Raw genomic sequence first — 16,574 nt, forward strand, 5'->3', positions numbered from 1 at the left:
CGGCGGTAGCGGTCCAGCCCGCTTGCCGCCGCCAGCTCTGTGTCCCCAGCGCCCGGCTCCCGCTCCCCCGAGTGGCCGTAAGAGGGTGGGTGGCCTGGGCGGGGCACCCGGGCAGTTTGGCTTCCTTTTTCTTTCCTCCTCTCCTCACTTTTTTGGGGTCACAAATGGGGCGCAGCCTCCCCGAAAACATTTTTGTAAACTTTCCAAATCTGCGAGATTCCGAGGCAGGATCAGCCCTGATTTAAAATGTGCAGCGTCACACACGCTCCACTGTAGCCGGGTGGAGCAGAAAGGGTGAGGCGAATTGGGGGCTTTATAAGATGTTTCTCTTCTTAGGACATTTACTGGGAATGTCTGCCTTGGAGAGGAGACATTAAGGCATCTTTCCATCTGGAGGGGTGGCATTTGATGTAAGGTAGCTGACCAGATTCATAGGAATCTCAAGATTAAAATTAAGTTGTGTAATGTTTATATTATGGATTTAATTACCAGTCACTGCAGTACACTGTATTCTAATATTGTTTCGGATTCGCTACAACTTTTCACACAGTTTTTCAGAAACATTTTAATTTACATGCTGAGGTAATGGAATTTTTAAGGAAAAAAGTGCTCGGTTCGGAATATCATGTGCTGTGAATAGGCAAAACGTCAGTATACTTTTAAATGACAAACACATATACTTGTTTAAGTAAATAATCATTACAGGGTTGAGTTTTAAAATAAAACAAAAGCATTGCTGAGTACTATTGAACTTTCCTGAACAAAAATTATATATTATTTATTCTTTTATGTTAATGCTACTGATGAATGGCTAATAATTTGCAAGCCTGGTGAATCCAGTAACATGTTTAGTTTGCAAGTTTAATTTGCATGTGTTTCAAGTGTGTATATATACAGTTCTACTTTTTTTAATCCCCTTTTAGTCTGTCAATTCTAGTGTTAAGAAAACTGTGGTATTAAATAGCAATACACCTAAAAATAAATGGAGTACTTTGTTTTGCATTTCAAGGCCAGATTCAGAAGCCAGCCAGAGCCCGCAGTACAGCTTCGACTCATTACCTCAGAAGATTTGTTTAATCTGTGGGGATGAAGCATCAGGCTGTCATTATGGTGTCCTTACCTGTGGGAGCTGTAAGGTCTTCTTTAAAAGGGCAATGGAAGGTAAGTTCCTTTCCTGATCCTTTATTGTTTGTTTAAATGGAGACCATCTAATATTTTATAGATTTTAATTATCACTTCCTTCTTCTAAGCAATGGTGATATTTCCATATAACTTAAAATATATGATGTTTTCTAAAATATTTTTATTTATAACACTCAAAATTGAGTGTTGTTGGATATTATAATTGCATATTGTTTGACTAACACTTTCAATATTAGACATAGGTCACATTATTCTTGGGAGAAATACTAATACTGTTCATTAACTATTTAGCTTTAAAGAAATAGCTTTATTCTAATCATATTTTCATATTTCTATTATATATTATATATAATATATTAAATTTAAAATTTTGATCAAAAGAAAAATGGTAAAAGCTGTGAAAATTACATATGTGTACTTGTGTGTATATTATGTAATATATATGATGTAATTACAAATTTTCTACATGATTTCGTCTTTTCCCTACATTCAAATTTATGTAATACTTATATAATGATAGTTCTAAACAATTTTCAAAAATGTTTGTTTAGTATGTTTTTGTAAGTGTATAAGGGGATAGAAGTAAACAGTTTAAAGCAAATAAAAATACTGGGCATCACAGTAATATAATTTCTAAAGAAGTATTTTGCTTTACAACAAGACTTTCATGTTTTTAAAATCATCTAATTTACATATTTATCTAATGATTTTTGACTGGCTTGCATAATATATTTCAGACTTGAACTTTCATAGAAAATATTTTTAAATTTAACTTTCTATCTACACTAAACGCTAAGCAGCCAAACACATTTATATTTGAAGATAAATATACATTTCAGATAATTTTACATTTGAATTGTAACAATAAGTGTATTTTGCAATAAGCTAAAATAAGTTTAGGGTTTCCTCTGGAGGACTGAGATCACACCAAAGGAACCAAAAATGTGAATGTCTTTTTTGCTTTCTGTTTGTGAGTTTTCGGATTTTAAGAGCCCTCTACTTATAATAAGGAAAGGAAGAAGTGGGGAATTTTTACCTAAAACGGACTTTCAAAGGCACATTTACACCAAAAGAACACTAACCTAAAAGACATTCAACAAAATAATCCCCTGTACCTGTAGATGCTTATCAGTTGATTCTCTACAACTATCATGTCTTTTTGATGAAAATGATTCCCAACTATTAATAGATTTGTATTCCTCCTATTGAAATTAATTCTTCATAAAAATATTTGCTTTGTATATTACTAGAATATGGATTTTTTCCCCCACAAAGGATGAATCTATTTAATTGATGATGAACCTATGTATTCAGCTTCAGGGGGTGTTAATTGTATTTTAAATTAATTGAGGCACAGTGAAAAGAGTGTATGTGAGAACTGAGAGTGGCATTAACTTTCCCACTGACATCATTTAGTCATAGTTACAGATGGAAGTTCTCTGTGTGGAAGAGTTGATTTTCCAGCACTTAATTGGAGTTACTATTTCCATCTGACTTTGGTTCTGGTTTCTTAAATATTTCCTTCTGCATTAATATCATTTCCTTCATTCTTATAGTCTCCTTAGGATAGTCTAACTTTGTAAGTGAATGACCCACTTAGAATTCCCTAAAGGCCAGTTCATTCTAGCCCAGGTCTTTCTTTTTTACAGATAAGATGTCCCAAAGACATAAATCTGAGTTTCCAAAGAGCACACAACTAGTTAGTAGCTGATTGTTAGTCAACATAGTTTAGATACTCCTTAATTGCAGTGCTTATAATTCAGAGATTGTGTGCACAAGTAGATACATTATAAATGTAACTTAATTCTTTGAAGTTACTTCAAAAAGTGCATGTAGGACCAAGTACTCCCTAACTAAAAGACAAGTACTTTCACTCCATTATCAGACTAGCGTCCAAACCCATAAAAGATGTCTTACTCTTAGAAGCATTTGTTAGACCTGTACTTTCGATACAGTCCTGTTTTAGTCTTGAGTAGTAAAAATGAAGCACTTTTATTTGGCAATATTTACAAAGAGGGACTCAAGATAGATGTTGATACATCATTTATAAAACTAGAACAAGATTACAAAACTATATGAGTAAGTTTATATATTCAGCAATTATGTACATCTTATATTTAGATCTGTGCCAAAGGTGTTTTTTCCCCTGATTCCACCTCTCTCTGCCTTAGATATAAAATGAGGATAACAGTAGCTACTTCTTAGGGTTGCTATAAAGATTAAATGAGTTAATACATGTAAACTTTTAAAAGAATGTCTAGCATATTGTCAGCTTCAATTGGTGTTGCTTTTACCTTCAAGGAGCTTGTAACAGAGTGGAGGAGGTAACATACACATGTAAAATAAAGATTCTCGCTAAATACCCAGATAGGCAATTCTGTGAAGTATACGATTTGTGTAGTTTGTGAGTTTGTGTGTTTGGGCAAGGGGAAGGTGGTTATAGGATGGAATGTTCTAGAATGATGGGAGAACGCTTCATGGAAGATATAAATTTGGATGTTAAAGGACAAGTAAGATTATCAATCTGTGGGTATTGAGAGCTTTTAAATACTTATGTTCAAAGAGTGAAGAGATGAAGATTACACTACCAAAGATTCATATTAGGAAATTATGAGAGTTAAAGTTTGGGAAGTTAGTTTGCTGGTGTTTAGATGAATTGGGAGAGAATCAGTGATTTAAGGCAAGAGAGAGAGAGAAGTTTCTGGGAGTTTTCAAGAATGAGAAAGATGAGGAAGGATTTTTCTAGTTGGAGAGAAGTACCATATTTGAAATATTAAAGTAGGGCTATGGGGTGAGCTGCTTCAAAGTAGAACTATGTGTGGATGCCAATATGTACAGAAGTGGAAAGTCAATAGTCAACAATACGGTTATTAATGTTACCAAGGATAAGAATGACAATGGCATTTTAGAGTGCTTTCTGTGTGCCAGTGACTATCTAAGTGTTTTATGGATCTTATTTAATCCTTATAATGTAGATGTTATTACTCACTTTACAAATAAGGAAACTAAGGCACAGAGATATTAAATTGCCTTAATTACAGTTAAAGTGGTAGAGTCAGGATTCAAACCCAGAATTTGTGCTCTTGACTGTGATACGTCCTTTCTCATAATAGGAAATGTGGTTTAAATTTCACAGAAAAAAACAATAGAAGGATGGAAAAAAATGTGAGCCAGATAATAAAACATCTAGAAAGGTAAAAGTGAATCCTATGGAAGAATGAAAGACCAAAGGTGATTAAAAGTGAGTGATATAAATTGATAGATATTATTAACTTCACATTTAAGGCAACGATGAGAAGATATAGTCAGGGGCCAAGAGCCAGTTTCCCTCTTTTCACCAAGTTAGGAGCGGGACATGATAAAGCCCATAAAAAAGGGCACCCAGGAAAACTGGGTTTCCCTTGGTGTGAGACAGAAGGGAGAAGAGGCAGAGAAAAAAGAAACCACTCAGGAAGTCAGGTTAGGGGCTTGGGAGAGATAACCTGTCTTAAGCTAAAAAAAAATAAAAAAATAAAAATAAAAATTAGCCAAAAAGCAATTGGCTAAATAGCCCATTGCATTCCTTTACTAAGACTTGGAGTGAACCAGGAAGTAGTCAAGAATTGTCCTGAGACTTTTCAAGGAGATGAAGTCATAATGACCTGCCAGTCTTACAAATGCAAGCTAGTGTGACCTGGTATTAAGACAGAAAGGATCATTTCTCATTGGCTCACCTCTCTATGCACTTTGACTGGCTCAGTGCTAGGATTTACTAAGACATCCAATAAATAACTGTTTGCTAGATGAACTAATCATCATAACTGATGATGCCAGGCTTTTATTCTTTGGATACTTGACACTGTGCCAGCGTTTGTAGTCAATACATTTAATAGAATACAGTTGGATTAATGTTATAATACAGTTGAAACATACTATTTAGATGATACTAGGCTAAGTAAGTATTGATGGATTTTAAATTTTATTACCATATTATTCTTATTTTTTCTAGCTTTATTGAGGTATAATTGACAAATTTGTAAGATAATTAAAGTGTAAAACATGATGATTCGATATACATACACTCGTACATTGTAAAAGCGTCCCTACCATCTATCACCTCACATAGTTACCTTTTTTTCTTTTAGGCAAGAATATTTAAGCTCTACTCTCTTAGCAAATTTCAGTTACACAACAGTGTTATCAACTATAATCACCCTGTTATACATTAGATCCTCAGACCTTATTCATCTTATAACTAAAAGTTTTACCCATCTCTCCCTATTTTCCCCACACTCCAGACACTGGCAACCACTTTTCTAATCTCAATTTCTATGAATTTGACTTTTTTTTAGATTTCACATATCAGTGATACCATCCAGTATTTGTCTTTCTTTCCCTGGCTTATTTCACTGAGTGTAATGTCCTTTTGGTTCATCTTTTCTGTTGTTTTTGTCCATGTATTAATTAACCAAATATTTATTGAGCACCTGCCATGTATCAGGCACTGTGCTAGGTGCTGGTTGAAAGAGCAGTGAAACAGGACAGACCTGGCTGACTGCAGCCCCAGTGGAGTTTCTAATGTGGGGGAAAGGGACCTTCCTTCAATTAGCATGCATATAGCTAATTACAGATGTGCCATGTGATTAGTTGATGGAATGCCTAGACAACCAAAGAATTGACCTCTCTGTCAGAAGCTGGGGAAGATGGGAAAAGCCTTTCAAAATTAGAGAGATACAATCATATGTAGACCACAGAGGAAACTGTATAAAAATGATTTTTTATGAATAATGTATTTATTTCAAAAGTTGAGTAGAGTTGGTGTCAGAGACTAAAAATAAAAACTCAGCTGATAGCATGGTTCTCACTGCTATGGCTTCCAAAGAGAAGTAATGGACTTTTAAGCTTTTTAAAGAGTTTATTATTTTTAGAGCAATTTTAACTTCCTAGCAAAAGTGAGAGGAAGGTACAAAAATTTCCTATTTAACTCCCTGCCCTGACACATGCATAGCCTCCCCAAATTATCAACTTCCTCCACTAGAGTGGGACATTTGTTATAATTGATGACCCTATCGCAGAAATCACTCAAAGTCCACAGTTTATATTAGGGTTCACTCTTGGTGTTGTACATTCTGTGGGTTTGAACAAATGTACAATGACATGTATCCATCATTATACCATACAGAATAGTTTCACTGTCCTAAAAATTCTGTTTTACACCTAATCATACTTCTGTCCCCATCACTGGCATCCACTGATCTTTTTACTGCCTCCATAGTTTTTCAGAGTGTCATATAGTTTCACTTAGTAATATGCATTCAAGTTTCCTCCATGTCTTTTCATGGTTTGACAGCTCACTTCTTTTCATGGCTGAGTAATATTCCATTGTCTGGATGTAGCACAGTTTATTTATCCATTCATTGATGAAGGACATCTCAGTTTCTTCTAGTAATTATGGAAATTATGAGCAAAGCTGCTATAAACATCCATGTGCAGGTTTTTGAGTGTATGTAAGTTTTGAACTTCTTTGAGTAAATATCAAGAAGTGTGATTGCTGGATCTTTTGATAAGGTTTTGTAAGAAACTGCCAAACTGTCTTCCAAAATGGCTGTACTGTTTTGCATTCCTACCAGCAATGAATGAGAATTCCTGTGGCTACATATTCTTGTCAGCATGGGATATTATCTTTGTTCTGGATTTTGGCCATTCTAATAGGTGTACACTGGTATCTCATTGTTTTATTTCTCATTTTCCTAATGACATACGACGTGGAGCATCTTTTCATAGTCTTATTTTCTATCTGTATATCTTCTCTAGTCTGGTGTCTGTTAAGATCTTTGGACCATTTTTTAATTGACTTGTTTGTTTTGTTGAGTTTTAAGAGTTCTTTGTATATTTTAGATAACAGTCCTTTATCAGATACATCTTTTGAAAATATTTTCTCCCACTCTGTGTTTTTATGCTCTTGACAGTGTCTTTTGCAGAGCAGAAAATTTTACTTTTAATAAAACTCAGTTTCTCAATTTTTCTTTCATGGATTATGATTTTCATGTTGTATCTAAAAAGTCATAACCAAACTGAAGGCCATCTAGATTTATTCCTATGTTATGTTTTAGGAGTTTTATAATTTTTTTACATTTAGGTCTGTGATCCATTTTGAGTTAATTTTTATGAAGTCTGTAAGATTTGTTTCTAGTTTCATTTTTTTTGCATGTGGATGTCCAGTTGTTCCAGCACTATTTGTTGAAGAGACTATGTTTGCTTCATTGTATTGCCTTTCTCCTTTGCCAAAGATCAGTCGACTATACTTATATTGGTCTATTTGTAGGCTTTCTATTCTGTTCCATTGATATATTTGTCTATTTTTTCACCAATACCACCCTGTTTTAATGCCTGTAGTTTTATAGTAAGTCCTGAAGTCAGGTAATTTTAGTCTTACCACTTTTTTCGTCAGTATTGTGTTGGTCATTCTAGGATTTTTGCCTCTCTATATAAACTTTAGATCAGTTTGTGTTGATTTTGATTGGTATTGCATTGAACCTGTAAATAATATTGGAAAGAACTGACATCTTGATGATATTGAGTCTTCTTATCCATAAACATGGAGAATCTCTCCATTTATTTAGTTATTTGATTTCATTCACCAGAATTTTGTGGTTTTCTTCACATAGATTCTGTACATATTTTGTTATATTTATACCTGTTTTATTTGGGGGAGTGCTAATATAATTGATATGGTGTTTTTCATTTCAAATTCCACTTCTTTGTTGCTGGTATATCTGAAGAGCCTGACTTTTATATATTAGCCTTCTATCCTGCAACCTTGCTATAATTGCTTATTAGTTCCAGGAGATTTTTTTTTTTTTTTTTTTGGTCAGTTCTTTCAGATTTTCTACATAACAATCATGCCATCTGCAAACAAAAAGTTTTATTTTCTTTTCCTCCCAATGAATATACCTTTTATATCCTTTTCTTGTTCTATTGCATTAGTAGGACTTCTACTACAATGTTGAAAATGAGTGGTGAGAGGGGCCATTCTTGCTTTGTTTCTAATCTAATGACAAAACTTCTAGTTTCTTATCATTAGTATATTAGCTGTAAGGTTTTTGTAGATTTTTTTTAAATCAAGTTAAGGAAGTTTCCTTCTATTCCTAGTTTACTGAGAGGTTGTATCATGAGTGACTGTTGGATTTTGTCAAATGCTTTTCTGCATCTATTGATACCATGTGATGTTTCCTTTTTATCTTGTTGATGTGATGGATTACATTAATTGATGTTCAAATGTTGAACCAGCCTTACATTCCTGGGGTGAATCCCATTTGGTCACGGTGTATAATTGTTTTTATACTCGTTTTATGTTTGCGTCAGTTTGCTAATATTCTTGAGGATTTTTGCATTTATGATTATGAGAGATATTAATCTGTGTTTTTCTTGTAATGTCTCTGTCTAGTTTTGTATTGGGGTGATTCTGGTCTCATAGAATGAGTTAGGAAATAATCCTTGTGTTTCTGTCTTCTGAAAGATATTGTGGAGAACTGGTATAAATTTTTCCTTAAGTGTTTGGTAGAATTCATGAGTGAACCCATCTGAGCATGGTGCTTTATGTTTTGAAAGGTTATTAATTATTGATTCAATTTTTTAAATAGCTATGAGTATCTTCAGATTGTCTATTTCTTTATTTTTAATTTTCATTAAATTTATTGGGATGACATTGGTTAGTAAAATTACATAGGTTTCAAGTGTACAATTCTATAATACAGCATCTATTATTGAATTGTGTGTTCAACACCCAGAGTCTGTTCTCCTTCCATCACCATATATTTGATCCCCTTTACCCTCTTTTACCATCCCCACCCTTTTTTTACCTTCTGGTAACCACTAAATTGTTGTCTGTGTCTGAGTTTTTCTTTGTCTTGTTCATTTGTTGGTTTGTTTGTCTTGTTCGTTTTGTTTGTCTTGTTCAGTTTTATATTCCACATGAGTGAAATCATATGGTTCTCGACTTTTTCTGTCTGAATTATTTCACTTAGCATGATAATCTCAAGATCCATACATGTTGTCACAAATGGTAGTATTTCATCTTTTCTTATGGCCAAGTAGTATTCCATTGTGTGTATCTCTATCTATCTATCTATCTATCTATCTATCTATCTATCTATCTATCTATCTATCTATCTATCTATCTATATCTATCTATATCTATATGGAAATAGATATATAGATATAGATATATATCTCACATCTTCTTTATCCAGTTATCTATAGAAAGACACTTTGGTTGTTTCCATGTCTTTGCCACTACGAATAATGCTGCAAGAAACATGGAGGGACATATATCTTTATGGATAAATGTTTCTAGATTTTTTGGCGTAGATACCCAGAAGAGGAATTGCTGAGTCATATGGTAATTTAATTCTTAACTTTTTGAGGAACCTCCATATTGTTTTCCATAGCAGCTGCACCAGTCTGCATTCTCATCAGCAGTGCATGAGGATTCCTTTTTCTCCACAGCCTCTGCAGCACTTATTACTTGTCTTGTTGATGATAGCCATTCTAACAGGTATGAGGTGATGTCTCATTGTGGTTTTGATTTGCATTTCCCTAATAACTAGTGAAGTTGAGCATTTTTTCATATATCTGTTGGCCATTTGTATGTCTTCTTGGAAGAAGTATCTGTTCAGGTCTTCTGACCATTTTTTAATTGGAATGTTTTTGTTTTTTTTTGTTGAGCTGTATGGGTTCTTTATATTTTTTGGAAATTAGCCCCTTATCAGAAGTGTTGTTTGTAAATATCTTCTCCCATTTGATTGTTTGCCTCTTTGTTTTGTTGATGGTTTCTTTTGTAATACAGAAGCTTTTTAGTTTGATATAGTCCCATTCATTTATTTTTGCTTTTACTTCTCTTGTCTCTGAGGTCAAATTCATAAAATCCTCTCTGAACCCAAGGTCCATAAGTTTAGTACCTATGCTTTTTTCTACGCAATTTATTGTTTCAGGCTTTTTTCTACGCAATTTATTATTTAGGTCTTTGATCCATTTTGAGTTAATTGTGGTATATGATAACAGATAGCAGTCTAGTTTTATTCTTTTGCACATGAATTTCCAATTTTCCCAGCACCGTTTATTGAAGAGGCTTTCTTTTCTCCATTGTGTGTTTTGGCTCCTTTGTTGAAAATTATCTGTCCACATATATTTGGGCTTATTTCTGGGTTCCCAGTTCTGTTCCATTGGTCTGTGTGTCTGTCTTTTTTTTTTTTTCTTTTCTTTTTTTTTTTTGGCCAATAGCATGCTGCTTGCATGTCGCTTTGTGGTATAAATTGAAGTCAGAGAGTGTGATACCTCCAGGCTTGTTCTTTTTTTTTAGGATTGCTTTGGCTATTTGAGGTCTTTTGTGGTTCCATACAAATGTGATGATTTTTTGTTCTAGTTCTTTTTAAAATGTCATTGGGATTTTTGGGGGTATTGCATTAAATCTGTATATTGCTTTGGGTAATATGGCCATTTTAGCTATGTTGATTCTTTCAATCCATGAACACAAAATATCTTTCTATTTCTTTGTGTTTTCTTCAATTTCTTTTAATAGTGTCTGACAGTTTTCAGAGTATAGGTCTTTCACATCCTTTGTTAAGATTATTCCTAGGTATTTTATTCTTTTAGTTGAAATTGCAAAAGGAATTGTTTTCATCATTTCCTTTTCTGAAATGTTATTGTTAGTATATAGGAAAGCAATATATTTTTGTACACTGATTTTGTATCCTACAACTTTACTATATTTGTTTATTGTTTGTAATATTTTTTGGTGGAGTCTTTAAGGTTTACAATATAAAGAATCATGTCATCTACAAAAAGTGACAATTTGACTTCGTATTCAATTTGGATGCATTTTACTTCTTTCTCTTGCCTGTCTGTTCTGACTAGGATTTCCAATACTATGTTGAATAACAGTGGTGAAAATAACTGTCTTGTTCCTGATTGTAGAGGAAAATCATTCAGTTTTTCACCATTAAATATGATATTAGCTAAGGGTTTGTCATATATTGCCTTTATTTTGTTGAGGTATTTTCCTCCTATACCCATTTTATTAAGTGTTTTAATCATAAATGGAGGTTGTATCTTGTCAAATGCTTTTCTGCATCTATTGATATGATCATATGATTTTTATTCTTTATTTTGTTTATGTGATGTATCACATTGATTTGGATATGTTGAGACATCCTTGAGCCCTTAGAATGAATCCCACTTGATTGTGATGTATAATCTGTATATGTATTATTGTATTTGATTTGCTAATATTTTGATTAGGGTTTTTACATTTATATTCATCAGAGGCATTGGTGTGTAGTTTTCTTTTTATGTGTTAACCTTACCAGGTTTTGGTATCAGTGTAATGTTGGCCTCATAAAATGAGTTAGGAAGTATTGCCTCTTCTTCAATTTTTTTGAATAGTTTGAGGAAGACAGGTATTAAATTATCTTTGAATGTTTGGTAGAATTCACTAATGATGCCTATTTCTTCTTGCATGAGTTTTGGCAAATTGTCTTTCAAGACATAGGTCCATTTTATCTAGTTATCAAATTGTTGAGCATACATGTGTTCAAACTATTTATTATCCTTTTGATGTTCATAGGCTCTATAGTGATTTCTCTTGTTTCATTTCTGACGTTAGTTATTTGTAGTCTCCTTTTTTTAAATTAGCCTGGCTAGAGGTTTATCAATTTTATCGATCTTTTCAAAGAACCAGGTTTTGGTATATTTTCTTTATTGATTTCCTATTTATAATTTCATTGATTTCTGATCTAATTTTTATTTCTTTTCTTCTACTTTATTTTCCTTAATTTGCTCTCTCCCTCCCCCCAGTTTCCTAAGTGAAAGCTTAGATGATTGAATTCAGATCTTTCATTTTTTCTAATATATACATTCAATACTATGTATTTCCCACTTAACACTGCCTTTACTGTGTACCACAGACTTTGATAATTCATCTTTATTTATTTTTTTTTAATTTATTGGGGTGACAATTGTTAGTAAAATTATATAGATTTCAGGTGTACAATTCTGTATTACATCATCTATAAATCCCATTGTGTGTTCACCACCCAGAGTCAGTTCTCCTTCCATCACCATATATTTGATCCCCTTTACCCTCATCTCCCATCCCCCACCCCCCTTACCCTCTGGTAACCACTAAACCATTGTCTGTGTCTATGAATAATTCATCTTTCTATCCAATTTTTTTTTAATTTCTCTTGCAATTTCTTCTTTAACTCATGTTAATTAAAAGTGTGTTGTTAAATCTCTATGTATTGTGGGATTTTTCAGTTGTCTTTCTGTTATTGACTTCTAGTTGAATTCCATTATAGTCTGAGGGAAGATAATTGTATGCTTTCTGTTCTTTAAATATGTTAAGGTGTGTTCTATGGCCTAAAATGTGGTCTATCTTTGTGAATATTGCATGTGAGCTTGAGAAATATGTGTGTTGTGCTGCTGTTGGTCAAGTAGTCAAGAGCTGTCAGTTAGATCCAGGTGATGGTGTTTTTGAGTTCAACTATGTCCTTACTGATTTTCTGCCTGGTGGATCTGTCCATTTCTGATAGAAAGGTGTTGATATTTCCAACTATAATAGTGGATTCATCTATTTTTTCCTTGCAGTTCTATCAGTTTTGCCTGACAAAATTTTGATGCTCTATTCTTAGATGCATATACATTAAGGATTGTTAGGTATTCTTGGAGAACTGATGACTTTATCATTATGTAGTATCCCTCTTTGACTTTCCTTGCTTTGAAATAGGCTCTTAATACATTTAAAGTTTCACTAACAAATTTATGACTTATTTTTCCTGTCTTTAGAGCTCTATAAGGCTTTTCTGTCTTTTATAATCTATAAAATTATCCAACAATCCCTTCCACTATAATTTCTTTGATTAATATTTGGGCTCTTGAGAAGATATTTTGCCAATAATCTTATTTAATTTAAATTTCTCTCCAGTAGAATCTCACCTATGTCAGTTTTCCTGTTACCCTAAAAATAAACATGTATTAATTCACTGGACTTCACTTTTAAACTCTATAAATAACAATAAATATTAATAATAAGTTGAATAATTTATTCTCAAGTTGCAGATCTCTCAGTTTAGTATTTAGTATCAACAGTAATCTGGTTTTAAGCACAAGTTTGCATTATGACCCAAAAAATAAACCTTCAATTACCTGGAAAAGAAATGGTTATCTGCTCAATATTTGGTTACATAGCATTACCCAATTATTAATGTTCCTTCAGAACCTATATCTTAATATCACTGCCAGAACCTGAGAGGGAAGCACTGGTAGCAAGGCAGACATGCTAAATTTAACAGCTAGTGCTCCTGCTCTAGCCTTTGACTTGCTGCACTTTAATTATTCAAATAACACAATAATACATTCTCCTTTAAAAATTAAAATATTACCAAAAAAGCTTGTCATCTTTGATCAATACCTCTAATCTATTCTCTTTCCTACTATTCTTCTATACCTCTACCTCAGTTTTTCACGTGTGTGTGTGTGTGTGAGAGAGAGAGAGAGAGAGAGAGAGAGAGAGAGAGAGAGAGACAGAGAGAGAGAGAGAGAGAGAGAGAGAGAGAGAGAGAAATATGTTCTTTTGGATATGTTAATACATACCAGTAAATGGTATCACATGTCATAATTTGTGAATCACTCTTCATATTATTTTTATACAACAATGACTTGAAGCCCTGTGTATTTATATATATTGTACTAGCTTGTTCTTTTAAATATTGCATAATACTTGATAGTATGAAATTCCTCTTATTAAGGCATTGCTACACAATTACTTGAGTAAGCATTTTTTGTGCTTGCCTCCTTGGGTATATGCCTTGTTCCTCTTTCCAGAATATAATTAAGTATTTTGATATGGCTCTAAATGAACTAGATGATTAGTTTCCTTCATACTGCTAAAATGACTTGATTCATTATTTATTCATTCCAAATGCATGTATTGATACTTATTACATTTAACAGTTGCTCTGCTGGGACTACATAAATATGTATGTAGTCATTTGTCTTTGACATGCACAAAATCAGGAAGAAGAAAACAAAACAAAACAAAACAAAACCTGTCGTACAATTCAATTAGTGAACAGAAGAATACTTTGAGATGAGTTATGCCAAAGCCTTGGATGACACACCGGGTAGTCAATTAGACCAATTTAGGAGGATTGCAGTTTGTTCCACTGACATATCCTGATGTTTTATAAGAGGTTATTTATTTAACAAACACTTAACTATCCTTGACTGTGGCCCACGCACTATTCTAAGTGTTTTAATATATTACACTCATTTAACCTTGTAAGAGACCTATGAAGTAGAGGTACCCTTATTACTGGTATTTCACAGATGAGTGTACACAGAGGTTACTACAAAGTATAGAGGCTGCGATTCAAATCAGGCTTTTGGTTTCTCTCTTAACTGCTGTTATAACCTGTGGTGTTATGTATTTTATATAACATTTTAAGGAATCATATAATTTTTTTCTTGAAGCATAGTATTCACTATTAATTAATATTTCTTCGGATAGCAATACTTTAAATGTTATTAATCTTCTATGGCAAGGTGATTTATGTATGAGATTGAATAAACAAATAGTAAGTATGAACCATGAAGTCAAAACTGTGCTATAACATTTGTAGGAGATATAAAAACTAATGTATAAAAATACTTGTTATCATTTATTAAGTGTTTGTGAAATTCAGGCACTCTTCTCATCTTTTTACATGCACTATACAGTTATCCTCTGCAGCAGGTTATATTTTCCTCGTTATACAGATGAGGTTCATTCAGTTAGTGAGAAGTAGAGCAGAACTTAATTCCTGGGGCCCACACTCTTACTCTCAACCGGCTACTTACGGCCTCTATAGCAGAAGGTGTGTTTTTTCCTTTCAAGAAGCTTGCAGTCCATGTGGAAATGACTGATTAATGAACTGAAAACTTACAGTTTAGTGCCTGATTAGACTGTGTGATGCAAACTTGGAGTGCTGTAAGCCAATCAGGAAAGAAAGTACCAAGAGCTGTCATTACTGACTACCTTTATGTAATAGAAACCGTGCTAAATGCTTTATGGTTATATCTCTGTTTTTATTCCCAGTTTTTATGTGTATGAGCAGAGACTCAGAAGTTAAGTAATTTGCCAAAAATAATAGATAGTGCTGGAAGAGATTATTTATTTTGTCTTGTAATAGTTAGAAAGATGATTTATTAGAGATAGTGGGACTTAGTCACAATCTTCAAAAAAATAGATAGGAGTTAAGCTTTTACTTTCAGATAGGTTAGTCAATAAATAGTCTTGAGACTACTGACTTATAAAAAAAATTCAGGTGAGTCAACAATTTAAGATTTTTTTTTTTTTTTTTTTTAAGGAAAAAGACCCCTAAACGCATGGAAAGAAATGATGGAGTTATCTATTTATAATCTTGGAGTGGCAACATTTTCTAATGTTGAGATGAAATTCTGAATTCAAAATCAAATTTGTTCAATTTTGCTACAAAAATAATTTCAAACTTCTGTAAGTCAAAGAAATAGACAATCAAAGGACAAATTGGGAAACTATAACATATGTATAAATCAGAAGACTGTTATTATTAATGTACAAACTATTCTTACAAACCACCAAGAGAAAAGACAAACAGCCAAAGAGAAAAATGAATAAATGACATGAAGACAATTCACAAAATATAGTCTATAGAAGTATAAAAAAAAGTTCAACTCACTAATAATTATTAAAATAATAATGGACATTCCAGCAGTCAGACTGATAAAACAATGAATTAAATGACCATTTGTGAGTCTGAGGGCAGTTGTTATTATCTATTAAAAGTATCCATTACTTTGGCCCAACTATTTTACTTCTTAAAACTAGTCCTTAACAAAAACTCTAGAAATGTGTAGAAAAACCTCTAAGTCGATGTCTACTACTACATTATTTGCAGTACTGAGAAACCCAAAAATAGCCCATATGTCCTTAGTAAGAGATTAATAAATTTTGATGCACCCTATAATGAAGTAATCTGGCATTTAAAAAGAATGAGCTGTCTATATTACAAATGTGAAAAGGTATCTAAAATATATGATTTTGTGAAAAAGCAAACAATGATAGAAGTTTGAGTAAAAATAATTTCACCCCTTTGAGATTTTAGAAAAGTCTCTGAAAAAGAAAAATACACCAACTGCTAACTATTGGGATGTGATAGGATTATATGCTTTGTTGTTTAAGCAAGAAATTGCTCAGGAAGTTGCTATTACGTATCAACTTGGTGCTCGATTTCCCTGTGTATTGGCTCTGGGTTGTCTGAGCAGGCTTCTGTTCTCTCATGCTGTCTAGTGGCCATAAAACTCCCCTTTTGTCCTTCAGGTACCCTAGGAAATGGAAAGAGAGCAACAAAGAAGGACACTTAGGGCAGAAAAAT

General features: G+C 33.1%; 1 protein-coding gene across 1 annotated transcript in view; it reads left to right on the forward strand.

The window, feature by feature from the left end:
- The window catches only part of PGR (progesterone receptor), a 95,976-nt gene that overhangs the window by 2,503 nt on the left and 76,899 nt on the right, over positions 1–16,574 (forward strand). Inside the window, exon 2 of the mRNA XM_074335567.2 lies at positions 1,010–1,161. Coding sequence (XP_074191668.1) covers positions 1,010–1,161 — 152 coding nt within the window. The remainder of the gene's footprint in view (positions 1–1,009; positions 1,162–16,574) is intronic.

Source organism: Rhinolophus sinicus, chromosome 14 (assembly GCF_057876585.1).
Source record: "Rhinolophus sinicus isolate RSI-liver-muscle chromosome 14, RSI-T2T, whole genome shotgun sequence".
NCBI classification, from domain to species: Eukaryota; Metazoa; Chordata; class Mammalia; order Chiroptera; family Rhinolophidae; genus Rhinolophus; species Rhinolophus sinicus.